The 21,237-nt window shown below is 34.7% G+C and overlaps 1 protein-coding gene across 4 annotated transcripts; it reads left to right on the top strand.

Annotated features, from left to right (window-relative positions):
• Positions 1-1,403: 1,403 nt before the first annotated feature.
• Positions 1,404-7,527, top strand: lic (dual specificity mitogen-activated protein kinase kinase lic). Of its 4 annotated transcripts, none has more exons than XM_011053294.2 (8): positions 1,404-1,556; positions 1,846-2,032; positions 2,490-2,655; positions 2,751-2,987; positions 3,223-3,402; positions 3,483-3,700; positions 3,779-3,917; positions 6,746-7,527. In XM_011053294.2, the coding sequence occupies exons 2-8, from the start codon at positions 1,968-1,970 to the stop codon at positions 6,821-6,823; spliced, it is 1,083 nt and encodes a 360-aa protein (XP_011051596.2). In that variant the 5' UTR covers positions 1,404-1,556; positions 1,846-1,967; the 3' UTR covers positions 6,824-7,527. The 4 variants fall into 4 exon arrangements, with proteins under 4 accessions (XP_011051596.2, XP_011051597.2, XP_011051598.2 ...); XM_011053295.2 differs by having other exon boundaries at positions 1,554-1,675; XM_011053296.2 differs by lacking the exon at positions 1,404-1,556 and adding an exon at positions 1,563-1,727.
• Positions 7,528-21,237: the final 13,710 nt, after the last annotated feature.

Here is a 21,237-nt window from a genome sequence, read left to right on the forward strand (position 1 = left end):
CATAACACGGCTCACACCGACTTCCCTTGCTTTTCGCACGAGTGATTTAGTGGCACTCGATGTAACTCTCGATTCCGAACGATCTCACACTAGAGAGCCTGTAATCAGAGTGGCGCCATACGAGAAATGACGTCATATTTTAGCGAAATTCTGCGAGAGAGAAAGAGATATAGTCTCTTCTCAGTCTATCCAACGGACTGTCAATTTTAGGGTTAGATGCAACAGCATTGGTGGGTTAGGTGCAACAAATAGATACGTAAAGGTACATTGATAAAAATAAAATTATCGAAATTATTTTAGAAATATAATTATTTTAGAAATGATTGGATGTACAATACCATTTTGTAACAATTCATTAAAAAAAGGATATGTTATGAAAATAATTCCGAAAGATACACAACGCCGAATGAATTGGTTAAAGAGTATAAATGGCAAATATAAAAATTGGACACCGTCAAAAAATTAATCTGTATGTGAGGTAAAATAATTTATTCTTTATAAATAATGTATTTAAAATATTAAAATAAAAATGTAACATAAAATATACACAGATTAATTATAATATCTGAAGACATGTAGTGTCTTGGCACTCAGTATATGTATAGTCGTCACATTGGTTACGAATTTAATTTTTTCTTTTTTTGTCATAATCTTTTTAATTATATATCATTGCATTGTGAGTCTAAATCAAATAATATAATTACGATATTTAATATATAATATTTTATGAAATAATATATATTGGGTCATCTAAAAAATATCCGCGATTTTTTGTCACTAGATGTGTGTTGATGGTCATATATCTAGTGACAAAGTACCGCGGATACTTTTTAGATGACCCAATATAATATTTTTCTGAATTTTTGATTTCTTTTATATTATTACAGATGCATTTTGCTCCTAAAATGTAGGAACAGAGAATGAATAATAAACTAGCGCATTTAATAGCGCAAATGTACAATAAATAACGTTTTGTATAAAGTAATGTGCAATATTACAAAATGTACAATATTGCAATAGTACAAAATAAATGAAATTTTATAATAAATAATATATGTAAAAGTTTTATTATTTTATATACAATATTTATTTATTATCATTTTTTAATTTGTCACAATTTTTGAGCATTTTTTAGCATGAATTCAAAATTTAGAAAATAATGCGTTTAAAAAACTGGAGGGAATGGCTAAAACATGGCGGATCAATCACAAGTGATACGTATGGCGTTACTCTGATTGTAGACTCTCTAGTGCACATCATATTTCCGAACAGCTGGTGTATATTAGTGGCACACCAGTGAATGTTTCCGAACGCAGCCCTAATGTTAGCCCGGATTCTCAATTCTCATACAGACGTAGACATAGTACTTTGACATAGAGCGTTTATTGGTGAAAAGCCTGTTATGGAAATAAAATTTACCTCCATCACCCGTTTTTCACCAATTAGCGTTCAGTGTCAAAGCGCTATTGCCCGTATGAGGATTCGGGCTTATCCCTTTCATTATGGGTTTAATTTTTGTAACGACTTAAAATATATAGGCAACAGGGTGCAATGAGGTATAGGGATCCGGATAAGTTTTTTACGCGTACATTTTTTAACTTTGTCAAAATAGCATGCTTTTCAGACAGTATAGTGATGCTAATAGATATGTTGCGCTATGCGAACGATAAGCCAAGTATGATTATCATTTCGCGATAATTGGCGACAATAGCGACGCACATATGCGGGTTTGCGTGCCAACAATACGACTTATTTCTCTTTTGCGGAATAACCTAAATCTAAACAGCATTCGTCCGTTTCTATCGTATATATCGTATGATTCAGCGATTCCTCTTGCTTTTCCAGCTCACATACGCACTGCGTCTCGTGATACTACTAGCCATGAATTCTCATTGACTTCTCTGTAATACTACTGCCGAATTTGCGCGGGTGGCGACCTTAACCTTTTATCGATTATACTCGATATCATGGCTTTACGTCGTGGAAAACGTAATTTGAAATTGCAAGTCTCCGACGAAGCGCCTGCACCAGTGTATGTAAAACATCAACGCAATGTCTGTCGAATGCTGTGATTAATGTTGTCATACCTATATGTAATCTTTTGCATTTGTTTTGTATTTATGTATAAAAATTACAAAGAAAAATATGTATGAGCAAGATTAAAAAAAATAGTAAATTTTTATCTGTGAATACTTTCCATTTGGTCAAGTATCATTCTATATTTGAGTGTTGACTTTTTTGTAACACAAGTCAACATAATTCACTCTTTGTATTGTGAGTAACAAAGATAGATCTTTTATCACTAAATGAAGCATCCTTTGTTATTCATTATATCAAGAAAGATAGAATGATGTTTGTCAAAGATAGAACTTGTATCACTAAATGGAAAATATTATCTTGATTACTTTAGAAAGATGCTTACACAATGTATATGTGTGGTATAAGATAGAATTTATCTTCAGATACATTTTATGGGTGCTTTATTTCAGGACTCCACCAAGAAATTTAGACAAACGGACTACTATTACTATAGATGAAAAAACATTTGTTGTAGAAGCTGATGATTTAGAAACACTTTGTGTACTTGGTCGTGGAGCATATGGAATTGTTGATAAAATGCGACACAAACAGAGTGGCACAATTATGGCTGTTAAGGTATTGTCAAAATGAACAGTAAATTTTCTTACATTATAGTATATACAATAAAATAACTTTGAAAATACACACACATATATAACTGATATTTATAGAGGATAGCTGCTACAGTTAATACACAAGAGCAAAAGCGGCTGCTCATGGATTTAGATATTTCTATGCGTAGCTCGGCATGTCCCTACACAGTACAATTCTATGGAGCCTTATTTCGAGAAGGAGATGTATGGATATGTATGGAAGTGATGGATATGAGCCTTGATAAATTTTATACAAAAGTGTATAAACATAGTCGTGCCATTCCTGAAGATATTTTAGGAAAAGTGGCTTTTGCGGTACATATATATATATATATATATATATATATATATACATACATACATACATGCACTCATACATCAAACTCTTTAAACCTTCAATAATGTTTTATCAATGTTAAATAATTGTGCAAACATTTCTTTTCTCTTGTTCCCGACACTTTTTTTCTTTTGATTTTACATAAAATCTAGTTTTTTAATTGATCTTAAACTCTTTTTAATTTAAGAATCATCTGCATTATCAATTTTGCAGGTAGTGAGCGCGCTGCATTACCTCTATTCACAATTACGAGTGATTCATAGAGATGTAAAACCTAGTAATATCTTAATTAATCGGAAAGGCGAGGTAAAAATTTGTGACTTTGGTATATCGGGTTATCTTGTAGATTCAGTTGCTAAGACTATCGATGCTGGATGCAAACCATATATGGCTGTATGTAATTATAAAATTTTGTCATTGAAAATTTCAGTTTTCCATTCAATATATTCTTCACCATTATCTTTTTTTTGTAGCCAGAAAGGATAGACCCGTCAGGTAACCCGTCACAATACGATATCAGATCCGATGTCTGGTCATTAGGAATTTCCCTCGTTGAATTAGCAACTGGTAAATTCCCATATGAATCATGGGGTACGCCGTTCGAGCAACTGAAACAGGTAGTCAAGGATGAAGCCCCAAAATTACCTGTGGGCAAGTTCTCTCCTTCATTCGAAGAATTTATTAATAAGTGGTAAGTGGCAACATGTGCATTAAGATTTTTACACCTCTGATCTAATTGATTCCTTTACATAATCGTTACTGTTTTCAGTCTAATGAAGAACTACACTGCCCGCCCAAATTACAGTCAATTACTAGAACTTGACTTTATCAGAGAATATGCCCAAAAAGATACAAATGTGGCCGAATTCGTTGAAGAGATTTTAGACTTGCCGGAAAACGAGCAACCGGTATAGTGCATACGTCATTTTGACGTGGCTTGCAATATAATTTGACTTGTAACTTGTATTTTTGCAAGACAGTTATGTGATTGGCATTGTCATATGTAATTTATATTCGTGAATCGCATTTGATCATTGTGTCGCAAGATATAATTGGCACTCGAATAATTTAGCCTTTACATCTTTAATTTTTAGTAATCGCGTCTGATACACACCATTGTAGCATTTATAGACTGGCCTAAAAATAATTGTGCCTACTTCAATCCTAATCTTGTGAAAGCAAACATTGGAAATAATACGCATATGTTTTTTCTACATGATAAAGCGATACATGTTAACATTTGTGACATTGTGGTAATAATAGAAAGTAAGTAAAGTCTTAATAGAAATATATCTTGTCTCTCGAGTACATGCGCATCTTTAAAAACATAGGTTAGAAGACCAATTTATTGTAACACTAGATTGTACATAATAATTAATTTGATTTGTTTAGAGAACAGCTCCATTTATTAGCGATCAATTGTAACAATTATATATATTAATAGTAATAGAAATTGAATTTTGTGACACAATGGATGTTGCGCACACGCACGCGACACTCACTCACTCACTCATTCACTCGCACAGAATTAATATCATATATAGTGGAAGTTTCTTGTAAAAATCCTTGATGTTTTCCTTTTCTATATGATTTAGCGTCGTAATGTAATGAAAAATTATATAATCTAGAATAAACGATTATTTAAATTATATGAGATCGATTCAAACGTGAAAGTTAATCCTTAGTATACACTTTAGTTTTTGGCACCCATAATATGTTCGGTCATTCGTGTCCTGGGGATTAATTTTCATTACTTTTACAATTATACATAAATTATTAAATGATTTTTACATATATTTTGACATCTTTAGAAAGTATTTGTGCAGTTATATATTCATAATAAATTATAGATAAATTGTTATAACTATAAATATAATTAACAAAATGAGAAAAATGCATTGTTTCATATAAAAATATAAAACTCTGAAACCAAAATGTTTAAAGAAAAAATATAGTTCAACTTAAAATTAGTATTCCAAACTACAAAAAAAAAATAGTTCGTGTCGGCTATCCAAAAAGTTTAGTTATTGAGTAACCTGAAAATTATGTTTTTTTAATATGCATGAATGGCTATACATTGAAGATATATTGCATTTATATTTTAAACAATGCATTTTATTATTGCTATTGTTTAAAAAAAAATAGTAATTATATACAGTTTAGCACAATCATCTCAAAAATCAATAAAATTAGGCTTATTCGATGTGTTTTTGCACAAAATGAAAGAATTTGGCAGAAATAAGCGTCGCTCTGCCCCGCGAATCGAGATATTAAACGTTAAAATTGATCACTATTAAGGTTAAAATAATTATTTAGAATAGCCCTCTCTCCTGATCCCCACCTAAAATCTTAATAAAAATATACTCATTCGATACGTTTTCACTCAAAATGAAAGATCTGACAAAAAAAACCGGCGGTCGGCAATCAAGTCATGAATCGAGGTTATTAAGCGTTAAAATATCTGTCATTCCAACTTGATATAGCATTATGTATACGTTCTGCTTTAATTATACAAATTTACTTTAAAAACAAATTCTCTGTTTCACAAATACAAATTCACTGCTTTAAAAACAAATTCATTGTTTTAAAAATACAAATTCACTGCTTCAAAAACATAAATTCTCTGCTTCACAAACACAAATTCATTGTTTTAAAAATCAAAATTCATTGCTTTAAAAACACAAATCCATTGCTAATACAAAGAATTTGTGTCCATTGCTTAAGGCTCCTGGGTAGGCGGCCATGTTGGAATTGTAACGTCAGAAGCGAATGACGATTAATTAATTTATGTTACGTGTTATTTGTAAGTAAAGACAATTTGGATAAATCCAATCAACGAGATCATTTTAAAACATTTGTACAAATCGACGAAAACTGTCCTTCCCTCCCTTGACAGTCAATAAATGGCACGTAAAGTGAGCCTATATTCAGGCAGAAACATACGGTCTGACAGCTGTTGAAACGAGTAAAAAATACGCTTTTACATACAAAATTCCAAGATAACTTTAATTTTCGTCGATAATTACGACTTTGATAAGTACGAGACAAGTCACATTTTAATAATTAAAAAATAATAACGAAACGGCACGTAACATAAATTTCGTCGTCAAAACGTCACTTTTCTACAATTATAATTTCGGCCATTTATCGTGGTGCGGCGCTGTAACACACATACATACGATGCATGTACACGCACCGGCAAGAATGGTGTCCCTTGGCGTCTCGTACTGAAGCGCACACAGTTAGTGGAAAACGAGGAGGAGGCGAGGAACGCGAAGGAAGAAAGTAGTAGGGGGGCACTCGATATTCTGTCCTTAGTACAAGGTGCACGATTGAGAGAGAAAGCGTAATTGGACGTGATGTCGGCTCGCGGTATCCTTTCGCTGTCTCACACATTTGTTACTAGTACGAGTGAGATATCCCGGTGTCTCTCGCTCGCTAATATTCATAATAATACTTTTATTATGCATAAAATGTTGTAATTATGCATAAACATTTTTAATGTTGTAAAAACTTTCTGCGCATAATTACAACATTACGTATAATTTTAAGACATTATAATAGAGTTTTGCATGCATTTATAAATTTGCAGTGTGCAAATGAAATTAATATTTTGTATCGCAAGATCGCAAAATTGAATTTACAGTTAAATATAAGAACATATAAAAAATAAATAAAAAATTTTGAATTTATAAAAAATATGTATATATTATATCATATATTTTTGTGTGTGTAGCGCCGCGCGCCGAACACCAGAGGACACTATTCCTGCCGGTGCGTGTACCTGTGCTCGCCTTCGATACGCCGAGAATGAACGAGACAAGTCGCATGGATGCACTCGAAGCGGGTCAGACGGGTATCTTGTTTTGCTTCGAGTGTTGCATCACTTCAATTATATTTTTGAAAAGCGTGGCCGGTTTCGACTGTGCAATTGTATCACATTATCATTAGTCCCTTCATTTATCTGAGCGTGCGTTCGAGCGGCATAGCGTCGTAGTCGCAGGCGCTCAGTATCTGAGGGGCTGCCTTTCATTTTCATTTTGATTTCATCATCTCTTTTTGCTACACCTGTCCGGTTCGAGGTGCATTGCATTCCAATTTTTATATTTATTTTATCACATCTCGAAGTATTGGATAAGACTGGCCATGTTAATCTGCACCGGAACCTCGGCTTAATATAGAAGAAGAAGAAGAAGAAGTGAACAAGATAACGAGTTCCTTCTCATTAATCGCTTATTTCAAGCGACCGAAAATGCTTTCTCGCCACTCTCGGCCATTTGATAAGGGGCATTGATAAGGGGCGAGAAGCATTCTAAATAACATATAAATTTTAATAAACTGTAGTAATAGTATACCCCTCCCATTAATCCAGAATAGTATAAATTATGTTAAAACGCAACGGTTTACGAGATATTTAATTGTTTATGATGCACATTATATAGTATACCCCTCTTTCACAAACTCGAGTAGCAAGAATAGGTCAGTAAAAGTAAAATTTTATCGGAAAAAAATTATAAACCAGCATTTCTCTTCACGAATCTCGAAAGGTTATCAGAAAAGAAATATGTATGTTTGAGACTCGAGACTTGTGAAGAAAATATGTGATAAAAAATCGAATAGCCGCAAAAAGCACGTTTTCCGTATAAAATAAAACGAAAGATATTGATTATATTCTTAAGGCTTCCACGGGTACTTTCTATATGAGGATTATGCGTTTCGCAAGTTTCCTCCATGTCCAGATCCATTCTTGGAATGCTATCGTTTCTTTGTTTGATACTGAGCCTACCAGGCTGCTCTTTGCCCTGATGAAGTGGATTGCAAGGTTCACGAAACGTTCACATAATATAAACAGATATTGATTATATGGAAAAAAGTTCCGTATGAAAAATGTAGATATTCAAAATATCTACAAAATGAGACATAGAACATTAAAATTTATCAATCAATTAGTTAAATAAAAAAAAAAATAAAAACCACCGAAAAAGGCTTTTCTTCATTTCGCTCTCTGTTCATTGAAATTTCAACGCAAAACTTTGAAATTTTTTAAAAATGTAGCACTCATACGACGAACAAATCTAGTCTTGAATGTGCCTGAAATGTTCATTAGTTTTTGCAAAAAGACATTTGTTTATTAAAAACTTGTCTGCGGAAAACTTAATTACTTCATCTTTGAGCAATCGCACAGCAATTTACAGGAGTGATTTTTCTTCTTCAAGAATTGCATTATCACGTACACTTAGCAACAAAATGATTTTTTGCAGTTAAATTATTATAAAACGACTTTGAAAAGCGGATATCTTTTTTTCATATAAATAAATGTAATAATTTCATTAATATGCATCATATCAAATAGTCGAGTAAAGCATTCGATATTTTTCTACGAATTTAAAAAAAAAAGATTACTTTTCGATTATTAGGAGTCGAGATAACAATCTTATGAAAAGTGGGTTTTGGTCAAATTGCTTTAAATTTTAATATTTAATTTGTAGCTCACGTCAAGCTGATTAAAATTCTTCACGAGCACAAATCTTCAAATGTCTTACTGTTTGCTCTAGGACTTACAGAAAGTTTTTATATTTTAAATACAAGTTAGTTTTTATATTTTATATGAATAAATACAAAAAATCGAACTAAATCTTTTTTATTACACTTGTATATCAAGTATGTTTATAATTTTAATTTAGCGCTCATTCTCAGAATTATGCAGAATGAACGACTCGGACATAACGAGCGTTTCATTCCTTTGAGATGCGTGATTTATGTGAATTTCTCTGCATCTCATAGAATAGAATGCTTGATTTTTGTGAGTCTTTTTCTTTTTTGGAAATCTTAACACGCTTCTTGGAATTAGAAAATAAAATAGAACTTTTTTTAGGATGTTTTATACTGTAATAATATTTTATAAAATATGATACTTTTTCGTGATATTATGTCTGATACATTTTTTCCATGACATATATGTATACTGTATATATATCTATGATATATTATACAGCATTCAACTAATGTTAATAAAAAAAAAAGACTTATTTTGATTATTTTTCCGTATAAAATATGATGATTTTCCGAAGATTTTGGAGCAAAATCTAAGGCATTTAGAGGTTTGTGCCTATGAGGAATTTTAATCACGGCTTAACATGAGTAGAAAAATATTAAAATTTGAAGCAATTTGACCGAAACTCATTTTCTTTATGATTTGTGAGGAATTCTATATATTTCCTCATAATTGTAAGTTCAAGACGCCTTTAATGCTCTCAATGGAAAAAACGTTAAAAAAAAGTTAAGAAATTTTGAAAGAGTAATATTATTAGGTGCGCAACTAAGTTCCCGCTGTCTGTCAACAGATGGCTCCAGCAATAAGTGCTGGTCGATTCTGACATAACCTAAACGTCATGAACCAAGCTTAGACATATGGTAAACAAACCGCTTTGAAACATTAGTGATTTTGTTTTTACGTCATATTCTTTTGGTTGTGTGAAAATGTCTGATTTTGTGCCAAATAATCGTCATATGCGGGAAGTATTGATTTTCTTCTTTCATTCGAAGAAAACGGCGGCTGAAGTGCATAGAGAGCTCCAAAAAGTTTACGGAGATGCTGCTCTAAGTGAAACAACGTGCCGAGATTGGTTCCGTCGCTTCAAAGACGGTGATTTCGATGTTGACGACCGTCCGCGTGAAGGAAGGCCAAAAACCTTCAAAGACGCTGAATTGCATTGCTGAGGCATTGCTCGATGAGAATCCGTGCCAAACACAAGAAGAGCTTGCTTCAGTATTAGGAGTTACCCGCCAAGCCATTTCCAAGCGATTGCATGCGTTGGGAATGATTCAGAAGCAAGGAATTTGGGTTCTTTATGAGTTGAAGCCAAGGGACGTTGAGCGTCGTTTTTTCGTCTGTGAACAACTGCTCCAGCGATAAAAAAGGAAGGGTTTTCTTCATTGCATCGTGATGGGTGATGAAAAATGGATTCATTACAGCAACCCAAAGAGAAGAAAGTCATGGGGGCTGCCCGGTCATGCTTCTACGTCGACGCCTCGGCCGAATATTCACGCTGCGAAGGTTATGCTGTGTATTTGGTGGGACCAGGTCGGTGTTATTTATTATGAGCTGTTGAAACCGAACGAAACCATCACTGGGGAACAGTATCGACTTCAATTGATTCGATTGAATCGAGCACTGCGCGAAAAACGGCCACAATACGCGGAGAGGCACGAAAAAGTGATTCTACAGCATGACAACGCTCGGCCTCACGTTGCCAAACCCGTTAAAACCTACCTGCAAATGCTGAAATGGGAAGTCCTACCCCACCTGCCATATTCTCCAGATATTGCACCGTCCGATTATCACTTGTTCCGTTCGATGGCATATGATCTGGCTAACCAGCAGTTCGACTCATATGAAGACATCCAAAAATGGCTTGATTCGTGGATAGCCTCAAAAGATGAACAGTTTTATCGTGATGGTATACGAGCTCTGCCAGAAAGATGAGAAAAAGTAGTAGCTAGCGATGGGCAATACTTTCAATGATTCATTTGTAACCATTTTTTCACAATAAAGTTGAATTTTCATCAAAATAACAGCGAGAACTTAGTTGCGCACCTAATACATATAAAACTGATACATTGAGTATAGATAATACTTTTATCTTAAAATAAAAGAAGTTGACAAGTATCGATGCAACCGCAATGAATAATATTACGAAATCCATCCAATATAATACTTTAGTTATCTTTAAAAGGAAAAATATGTAGATCAAGGGATAATAAACGAAGTACGCAAGAAAGCTCCATATGGCCAAGACGTATAGATAAGAGAGATATGGCCTAGGATGACCAAAAGGATATTCAAATAAACTTAAACCGAAGAACGAGCCGAAGATCAGTAATGGTGCCAGTGCAGTCTGTAGCGTCTTCGTCATAGTTTCCAGATCATCGACAAGTAGTTTGAATTAATTTTTGCTGCACAAGACGCAAACGTGTATTAATGCTTTTTATAGATTTCAAAAATAGTTTTTGCAAATTCTCTAGAAATTTTGTGAGAATGATTACTGTGTAAGGTGCTTATATTGGAGAACGAATATGTATATATCAACTAACTAACAAATACTGAATGACAGAATAAACGCACAGATGATCTAGTTTAGCTTGTTTATTTCTCTGAATTTTTTTTATTCGTGTGTATTATTATTATAAACGACTATGAAACGACATAACCTTGCAATATTATGTATTTACACTAGGTATTTAGTGAATGCTTTTTATCTACGATATTTTTAACGATGTATCGTCTTGAATTTAACTTCGATAAAGTGTTTCATGAATAATATGTAGAAGTTAATGCGCACAATATGTTTTTTGTAAATTAAAGGTAAGTAAATTTATAATAATAATAATAATATAATTTATTAAGAATTATTCGTAATTAAAAATAATAGTTATTCAATCTTGAACCGCACTCTACTAAACTACCACAATAATATCATGAGTTAAATTGAATAGCAATTTAACAATTTGATGCTTTTTTCGTATCTTAAAATGATCTTAATAATGCTTGGTGACATAAAATCTGTAAGTAATTAATTCTTATTGTAAAAAATATTACATTGATCAAGAGTCGAACCCGGATCTCTTAGGACGCTCACACAGAATGCAAGAGATTCGGGTTCGACTTACTATCGAGGTAATATTTTTCGAAACAGAAATTAATTATTTACAGAATTTTAATGTGTCATTCAACATTATTAATATCATTCTAAGATAAAAAAAAGCATCAATTTGTCATATCAATTTATTGTGATATTATTGCGATAGCTTAGAGTAGAATTTGTGTTTAAAAATCAAAAAATCATTTTGGCGCGCATTTTAAAGAACTACGTATTATAAATACATATAAATTCAAAGAGTCATACAAGCACTTAAGATTTAATTAGAACGTTTAAGGTATTGATTTCTATAGATTGTATTTCTTATATATATGGTCCTATAAGATATAAATAATTATTTATTTATTAAGAATTTATCAGAATTTGATTTAAATCGATTTGTCTTTTGTTTTGTAAAAATTATAATTATATTAAAATTAAGCTTATTGTTAAAATTTAGCTTTCAGTATATCAAATGAAAAACAAAAATGCACAGGTACTGACTTATATACATAGATTTGGATTATGAAAAAGAAGCGTATGTATAATATAATATTACTATAAAATCAGGATTAGTTATCATTCGGAATTGATTGTCAAAAAGCTAATAATTTAATTATCATATGACAGAGCAATTTATTCTTTTGAGTCTAGATTACTGATATAATATTAAATTAACACACAATAATAACATTGTTATGTAATATTGTTGCGACAAAAGCGTAATATCGCGGATATTACTTACAATAATTTTTAAGAAATTAAAGTTGGTGATTAAATTTTTCTTATCTCTTTTTTGCGTTTTTATTAGATTATTAATCGCAATTTAATTGTAATCGTGGAAATTGTTATGCCTTAGATATTTTTTAGTGTAGTTAATTAACCATTATTGTAATAAAATTTGTAAAATATTAGGTGTAGTAAAAAGAAATCCATTATTTTTCCAATAGATGGTTTTAGTAATCTGTATCTCGCGAACGCGCAAAATGATAGATTACTTTTTTTCAGTTTTTTTTTAATCCGTTTTGTCTTTGTGCGAAAAACTTATTGCTAATTTCCAAACATCCTATAGTATTTATACAAATCAATTTTGATCAACGCTATAACGGCATCACAGCAAGTTTACAAAGGCAAAAAAAGTTCAAACGGACCATGAGACGTAAACATCATTGCGCAAATGTTGTGACGCTACTAAAGGAGGATAGAAATTTTTGAGAGTTTTGCATCGCTCGGGGATCGTTTTAATTCTACATTTTCTTATGTATTTTTCTTCGTAGAAACCAAAAAGAATCATTATAATAACGCCAGACTTAAAGAAAAATTGGTACATTGAAATAAAGTGAATAAAATCCTTCTTCACATCGATATAAAACCCCTGTCGGTTACGTTTTAATAAATTATTTATAAAATTAATTCCAAATTAGATCTAATATGAATAATACTGCACTACAAAATGTTAATTACATTATACTTTTCATTTTATAACATTTGTCATCTCGATAACATTTCTCTCATTCCAAGCGTTGCTTGAACTGAAGAAATATATTCTCTGTACAACTATTATAATTATATATTTTATATGTAAAAAGATACTGATATTTTATGTTATTTTCTCTTTGTAAATATGTTATCTATATATTATAAAATATCTATAAAATCTATATATTGCATATGCAATCGAATATCACAGAGACATTGTGTAAACTGAAAATGTAAAAATAGCATCTATTTTTAGTTAAATTTAACATTATAAATGTGTCAGTTTAATATAAAATTTGTTTTTAAATTGTGTCAGAGTATTACGCTTGTGTTAATTTTTTACATTTAATATTAGTGTTATTTTCTGATATATTCATCGTATGTTAAATTAACATAAAAATTTGAATGGACTGTTTCCCGTTGGTCACTCTGTATATCTATAAAATTATTGAGCAAATAATGTTTTCCTGTTTTAACTATGGGTACTTTCCGTTTCATGCATAATGCATTTGTTATCTTTATTGTTCATCAAATAAGGTTAAATGGAACATCATGTGCATTATGCGCGAAACAGAATGTATCATCATCCATGTGCTATTAGGTACTTATTATAAAACAATATAACATACAGAAATTCGAATTAACCTATTGCAATAACTTCTATACGCTACTTAAAACTATATTAACAGACAAGAGAAGACATTTTTTCGTCACGTTCATAACACATATCAATTCGTTCTATTTTAGTATTTTAGTAAGTACAGGATACAACACGCACGACATAAAAGAATACAGCATATTCGCTCGACCTACGTTGATTAGCACAATTATTGAACTGCTAGAGTGTGCTGAAGTTAATGTTAATAAAAATTCTGATAATGTTGCGTCTGTCTAAACGCGATCTAATAAATCCATCTAAAAAGTATTAAATTTTTATAACATAGTATTATATCCGCGGAGATTAAAGCATTACCTCTCACACCTTCAAAAAATTGATAAATTACAAGTAAGTGTAACTTCTACAAAAATAGCAAAAATGAAATGTTTAAAAGGTATTTTGTAGCATAAAATCTGTATTTTTCAAATGTGTACTTAAAATATCGATTCGGCTAATATTTACGAACCTACATGATTACAAAAGAAGATTCTTAAAATCTCAAAATATTTGCACAGTTTCATGTTGTGAATGAGAAATGGGGCACAAATACAATTTACAGTTTTCAAAAGCGTGAATCTTTATTGACCTCTGTAAGCTTTTTTTTATCGAATTATTCAACATCGAAGTAAAAATAGTTCCTTTGACTTTGACTCATAAGAGACAAATGGAGTAACGTACAGCGTTCGTTAAAAAAGAGAAAGAAAGTTCAAAGTTTTCTCTTTAAGATACTTTTATCATTTTTTAGACACAGATAAGTTTTTTATGTAAAAACTTAAGTGAAAGACGAAATTGTAAACTGAAACAATCATCCATTTTCATTCAGCTCGATCTATTCCCGTTAAAGAGAAAGAGAAATCTTATGATGTTAATGTAATTTTACACTTTAGAGTGTATTGAATTGAACGAAACCAAAACAAAATGATTGCGATATTTTTAAACTAATGTTCTTCATATTCAAAGTTACGACTGTGTAAAACGGCATTCGCTGTATTGAATCTACTAATTTTATATCGCACCAGGCGATCACCGCTGGCTTTAGAGTTATCCAAAACGTACCACGTGGAGATTGCACAATCGGATTACGTTTTTTGTGTGCGTGTGCGAGTATGGATAAAGAATTTTTAATATGAAGTATTGCTGTCTCTATTGTGAATTACGACTCTTAAGGGGATGCTGGAGCGAAGGCCGAAGTTGATCAAGGTCGATATTACAGCTTTTCATTTCCAATGTATAAGCTGCTTATGCCCTCTGAAGTTAATATAATCATGCAGGAAATTCGATCGATTAATTATCGGTATTTTTATTCCGTTTCCTACATTACCATCTTAACAGGGACGTGTATTAGGACGTGTATTAGGATCGGTCCACAATGTAAGATTTATTTTGGAAAATTTTCCAATTTTAGAATTGAAAAAAAATAAACATAATTGAAGTTAATCTTATATTTGTAGAATCGGACCTTAGAAATTTAGTTGCATTATATACATATTTAGTTGTATTATATACATATGCAATGTAGGCCGTGTTCTAATATATATCACTAGTACTAAAAGTCTGTAATATACATAAAATACAGATTTTTAATTAATAGATATATCGATACGAAGCCATAATAGCACTTTTTTCTTACATCCAATGCCATTTTAGGTTACGATAATATATTATCATAAATGAATATCATAATATATATATATATATATATATATATATATATATATATATATATGGATATTCCTGCAGATATTCTCTATGTCCATTTTTATGCAATATTAAAATTTTATATTATAATGTGTATAATGATATATAAAATATAATTCTAACGTTGTATATAAAAAGACATTCATGAATACGAATTACAATTATATTTTATGTGTATTATAATATATGTGTATATACACAATAACATAAAAAATATTATACTATTATTGACATATTAGTGAAGACATGTTAGTGAATTAATGATATATGCAATATTAAAATTATATTTTGGGTACATTATTGTGTATATGTATATTATAATACATATAAAATATAATTATAATTTATATTCACTAATAATATTTTGTTATATGTTACAACAATGTTAGAATTATCATAATATAATGTACATACAATTTTCTATATTAGATATATAGTCGACATATTAGTAATGTATAAGTACTATAAGTATCTATCTCTTTTTATTAGACAGAGTAAAAAGAGTTACATTATGTATGTGCAATGTCGTATTCATTTATATATATATATGTATATATATATATATACATATATATATATATGAAACACGTTCCATATATTGACAATAATATATGTTACATCTTGACTAAACCCTAAATGATATTGATCATAGGAAAAAGTGATACTACAACTGTATTTCGATATTCACTGCGAGTACTGAAAATACGTAACTATAGATTTTTAGTATTGACAGTGTACATTGATACATGGGCCTATATAATAGCATTTTTCCTGTCCATTGAATGTTTGAGATCGGTAATTCGAAAGAAAAGCAAGAATTCTTTCAGTCGACCGACAGTAATTGTCATTGAACGCACGCATAAAGTGAACTCGTGATTTCATCTCGAGCATGATCTTAATCCTCATTAAAATCATCGATTTGGCATTCTTTGTTCTTTTTAAACCAATTCGTTACACGCAAACAAGTTGTCGTTACCGACAACGGACAATCGAAAGTTCTAGAACAATTCAATTCGCGTACGCGAGCGCCGCGCTCCGACGAATACGTCACGCGCTGTCACCAAACCCACGTACGGATTTTCTGTCGCGCATGACTGTTATGTTGAACGTCGTTAGAAAAGAATCCAAAGCGCCAATCAATTTTGTACACCTAATGCCACGTAATAATTACGATTGTGGCAAAATTTTATTGGATTTTTCCCAAGAAGAAAGCCCAGGCCGAAAGCAATAAATGCTTCGATCTCGCCGTCCTCCTTCTTAGAGTCCTTAGAGTTTTAGACTTCTTAGAGTTCTTAGAGTCATAGTCTCGCTACTATATCGCTTCGTAAAACCGCCGTGCCAACCGCTTAGTGAAAACCGCTATAAAACGAATCTTTTCGAAGTGCCGAGAAAATCGCCGAGATTTTCCATCACCACGATTCCAACTACAATTGGGAAAAGGTGACCGCATTTAATATTCTGTTAATCTAATATTTAATTAATTATATTTTCTGAATTTGTAACTGAGCATATTAAAAAAAATTCTTTTGTTAAATTACAAAGAAACGGAGTTCTCTTTACTGTCGCGTATCATATCAACCTTGTACCGTTCTCTCACTCGAATCTTTCCGCGCGGTACATTCCCGCACATTTTCTGGTCCTTCGAGCCGGATTCTCGCCGGCATCCGCAGTGTCGAGTGCATCGCGTCCAGTGCGCGCATTATCAAGAAAAGCAGAGAGAGAAGAATTCGCAAGTGAAAGCATGAGTGACAAAATAGCCGCCTTGCTGACCGCCCAGAGTGACCTCCACGGTCGCATGGCCAGGTCAGTGATCAATTTGAGGAAGATGGGGACAGCCAACATCACCCTCCGCGCTGTCGAAACCCGCTTGGCGCTTCTCGACCAGATGTGGACGAAATTCGAAAAGCAACACGATCTTATTCGAGTACATTACAAGGGCGCCTTCGTTCAGAGTGAGTACAACACTTCTCAATTTGTCGATTCCGCCGAAAACACGTACGTGCTGCAGCGCGGCCTGCTGAACGATTACCGGACGAAACTCATGGCGAAGGAACCGAGTTCAGCTTCAAAAACAGAAGGTAATGTGTCTTCCGGAAATCCGTCGCTGCCTCACCTCAAGATTAATTCTTTCTCTGGCGCATTCGAAGACTGGCCTACATTCCGAGACCTCTTCCAATCCATTGTGGGAGACAATTCATCAATCTCAGCAATCGAGAAATTTCATTACCTGAAAATTTATCTGGAGAGTCCTGCTGAGGAACTGATTCGACCGTTAGCAATGACCGAAGACAACTATCCACGCGCATGGGAGCTGCTGAGCGAGCAGTACGAAAATAAGAGAGAGTTATCACGCTCCAATTTCTCCAAGTTTACCGCCGTGGCTAGGATGAAGAACGAAACTGAGGAGGAGCTCAACCGCATCCTCAACGCCGTGACCAGGGTAGTCAACGGCCAGGAGAGCATTGACAGGCCTATCGACTCTCATGACTTCGATCTACTAAATCATCTTGTCGTCGAGCTCTTCGATCCAAGAACTCGCCTGGAGTGGGAGTCTCAAGCGCCTCGAGCGACATACCCACTCTCAAAGAGCTGATGAACTTCATAAACCAAGGGCACGTACTCTCAAAGTCGCCAAACCAAAATCGCTCAAGGTCTCCGACAACCCGTCGCGATCTGCCAAGTCGCATCACGTCAAGAAACACACCGAGTCTTCTCAATGCGTCCTATGCAAGGGTAAGCACCACGTGATGGTGTGTGAAGAATTCAAGAAGAAATCCGCTGTCGACCGCAAGGCCGTCGCCGAAACTCACAGGCTGTGCTTCAACTGCCTCGGCTGGATCTTATCGGGAGGTTGCGACCAAGTAACCAACTCAGCACAGCACCACTCGCTTCAGTGCACTGCAGATCATGAGCCAGCCGACCTTGTGCACCGCTCAACCGCCGATCACGACGGACCGCGTTTCCCTCGAGGCGCAAATCCGTTACGACACGACTGCTACGTCAACGATGTCGTAACCGGAGCGCATGAAAAAGTCGACGCTATCGCGCTCCAAGTAGAGCTCCGCAACCTCTGCATGGCGGGCGGGTTCTCTCCCCGAAAGTGGGCCGCCAACTGCCAGGAGCTTCTTCGCGATATTCCGTCTGAGTACAGTCTCACCAGAGACTCGCGGTCGTGGGAACTAGAGAACCACTCAACGCTGGGGTTGCGCTGGTGTCCAACCAGGGACGAATTCGCCTTCTCTGGTCCTCCTCGTACCGTCGTCGCGTTCACCAAGAGAAGTCTGCTGTTGGTGACCGCTCGACTCTTCGACTCGCTCGAATGGCTGGCTCCAGTAACCATTCAAGCTAAAATGCTTATTCAGTCGGCCTGGTTGCAACGGCTAGATTGGGACACACCATTGCCGTCAACCATCGCTGGAAAGTGGAAGCGGCTCTGGGAAGAACTTCTACTGCTTGAGAAGCTCAGAGTCGGCCGCTGGCTCGACACCGGCGACACGAGCTCTCAACTCGAATTGCACGACTTCGGACGCGCAGACGCGTCCGAAAGAGGCTACGCCGCTGTGAAGTATCTCCGCATCACCGTAAACAACCAAACAAAGACTCTATTATTGACAGCCAAAAGCGCGGTCGCGCCGATCAAACTTGGTTCTCTCCCGCGACTCGAACTCTGCGCCGCCGCCTTGCTTTCAAGTGTACTCGTGCACACGCGCTCTGTGCTAAAACTAGTTGCAACGCCAGTGATCTTGTGGTCAGATTCCAAGGTCACGCTCCACTGGATTCGAGGTCACGTCTCCCGCTGGATTCCACAAGGCCGAGCGGTGGTCAAGCGATGGCTGCATCAGTGCGTGACATGCACATGGTGGAGGGCTGCCACTCCGCAACCAAAGATGGGAAACCTTCCTCCAAGGAGAGTGACTCCCGCACGACCATTGCTTCACGTGGGCATCGACTACGCCGGGCCTATCTTCATCAGGACGAGCAAAGGGCGTGGGCACAGCGCTCACAAAGCGTTCATCGTTGTCTTTATCTGTTTTAGCTCCAAGGCCGTTCATCTCGAGGCTGTTTCAGCTTACACCACCGACGCCTTTCTGGCTGCTCTCCGTCGATTCACATCTCGCCGGGAACTGTGCACAGACATCTACTCCGATTGCGGCACCAATTTTTCGGGCACCGACCAGCAACTTCGTGAGATGCTCCGAGCCTCCTCGTCACGCGAGTACTTACACACTCTGGCTATCAGACCGAAATGGACCAAGGATGCTTTGCCACCACGCCTTGGATCGCTATGCATTATTCGCTCCGAGCTCTCACCGCCGAATAAGTGGCCACTGGCACGAATCACGCAGCTACATCCTGGGGACGACGGCGTAGTGCGAGTGATCACAATCAAAACCGTCTCATCCGAATTAATTCGTCCTCTAGTCAAAATAGTTCTATTGCCAGAAGAGGCTAACGCGTTTACCTCGCACGCTAATGCATCAAATGTCAAGGAGAGCTTAAATTGATCGCGTGTACTTTCGTAAATCATTGCTTCAATCAGTGATGCGAATTCCGGGCCGCTTGCAGCACGCGATCAGCGCCACCGTTCGGCGGCCTGGCGCAACCGGTAGCAACACAAGCATGAGCCCGTGTCCGTGTGACTTCGTTAGTTAGAAGCGTGCCGACTATTATCGCTGTCCTTTTTGCACTACGTTCTTATTGCCTGCCTTGTCGGCACACTGAGAACGAGAGAGAACATTGTTTCACTCAAGCGAGCGTCGAGCAACCGAAATATGCTTTCTCGTCCTCTCGGCTCTCGACGTCAGGCGTGTATCAGGAGACATGGAGGCATGGGAACATTCTAAATAACATAAGTTTTAATAAATTGTAATAAATTGTAATATACCCCTCCCAGAATATTATAAATCGTATCAAAACGCGATAATTGACAGGAGATTAATTGTTTATGATTTTCCATTCGTATTATGTACTACGGTCATAAATTCGATCCGCAAGAAATTGGCGTGGTCGAGCGCGTAAGGTGTGAGATCGGAAATAAGTACTATAATTAGTAGTAAACATATGTATTAGATCAAGTATATTTTCATATAATTTTTGAAATTATTGCTCGTATGTGTAATTTTGAAGCAATAGTTGTAGGAAAAACCCGATTCGCTTTTCAATAGGCAAATAAAAAATTATTTTAAAATTACACAACATATGAAGGCTTTCAATTGTACACTACAAAATTATATTGGTATCACCTTTATTTATATTATTAATAATCTCGTTTTCAAAATTTTGTTCATTAACAGAATTTTAAATGCGGATGTGATGGTTAGAAAGAAACATTTTATACAAAATATTGATCGACACAAAGCGTATTTGTCATAAACGCAACATCATTAAACATGTTTTTTTTTAACAATAGAAGTCAAAACGTGGTTAAATTTAAACAATGTGATTGAAAAGACATACACCACGAGCGCAAGATGTTAGTAACGAAATATTTATATTTTAATAGATTACCATAGAATAAAAACAATACAATAAAATAGACCTCATATATCAGGCTATCTTCAGTATTACAAAATTAATGTGTGTTATAACTTTCATACATGTTGAAAACACTTAATTTCGAATAAATTTTATTCACGTTATAATAATGAGATAAAATATTTTTCACGCTCAATTACAATTATATTTTCGAAGAGCTTGACGCTCAGGTTATAAATTTTTTTAGTCCATAAAATCATGTCAAATACTCCAGATGTC

This window comes from Acromyrmex echinatior, chromosome 10, assembly GCF_024713525.1.
Source record: "Acromyrmex echinatior isolate Ae372 chromosome 10, ASM2471352v2, whole genome shotgun sequence".
Classification (NCBI taxonomy): domain Eukaryota; kingdom Metazoa; phylum Arthropoda; class Insecta; order Hymenoptera; family Formicidae; genus Acromyrmex; species Acromyrmex echinatior.

Bases quoted from the DNA above. Each gene is read 5' to 3' on its own strand.
- lic (XM_011053294.2), top strand. From the start codon at position 1,968: ATGGCTTTACGTCGTGGAAAACGTAATTTGAAATTGCAAGTCTCCGAC. The intron at 2,656-2,750 runs GTATTGTCAAAA...TGATATTTATAG, and splicing joins GCACAATTATGGCTGTTAAG to AGGATAGCTGCTACAGTTAA. The intron at 2,988-3,222 runs GTACATATATAT...TCAATTTTGCAG, and splicing joins TAGGAAAAGTGGCTTTTGCG to GTAGTGAGCGCGCTGCATTA.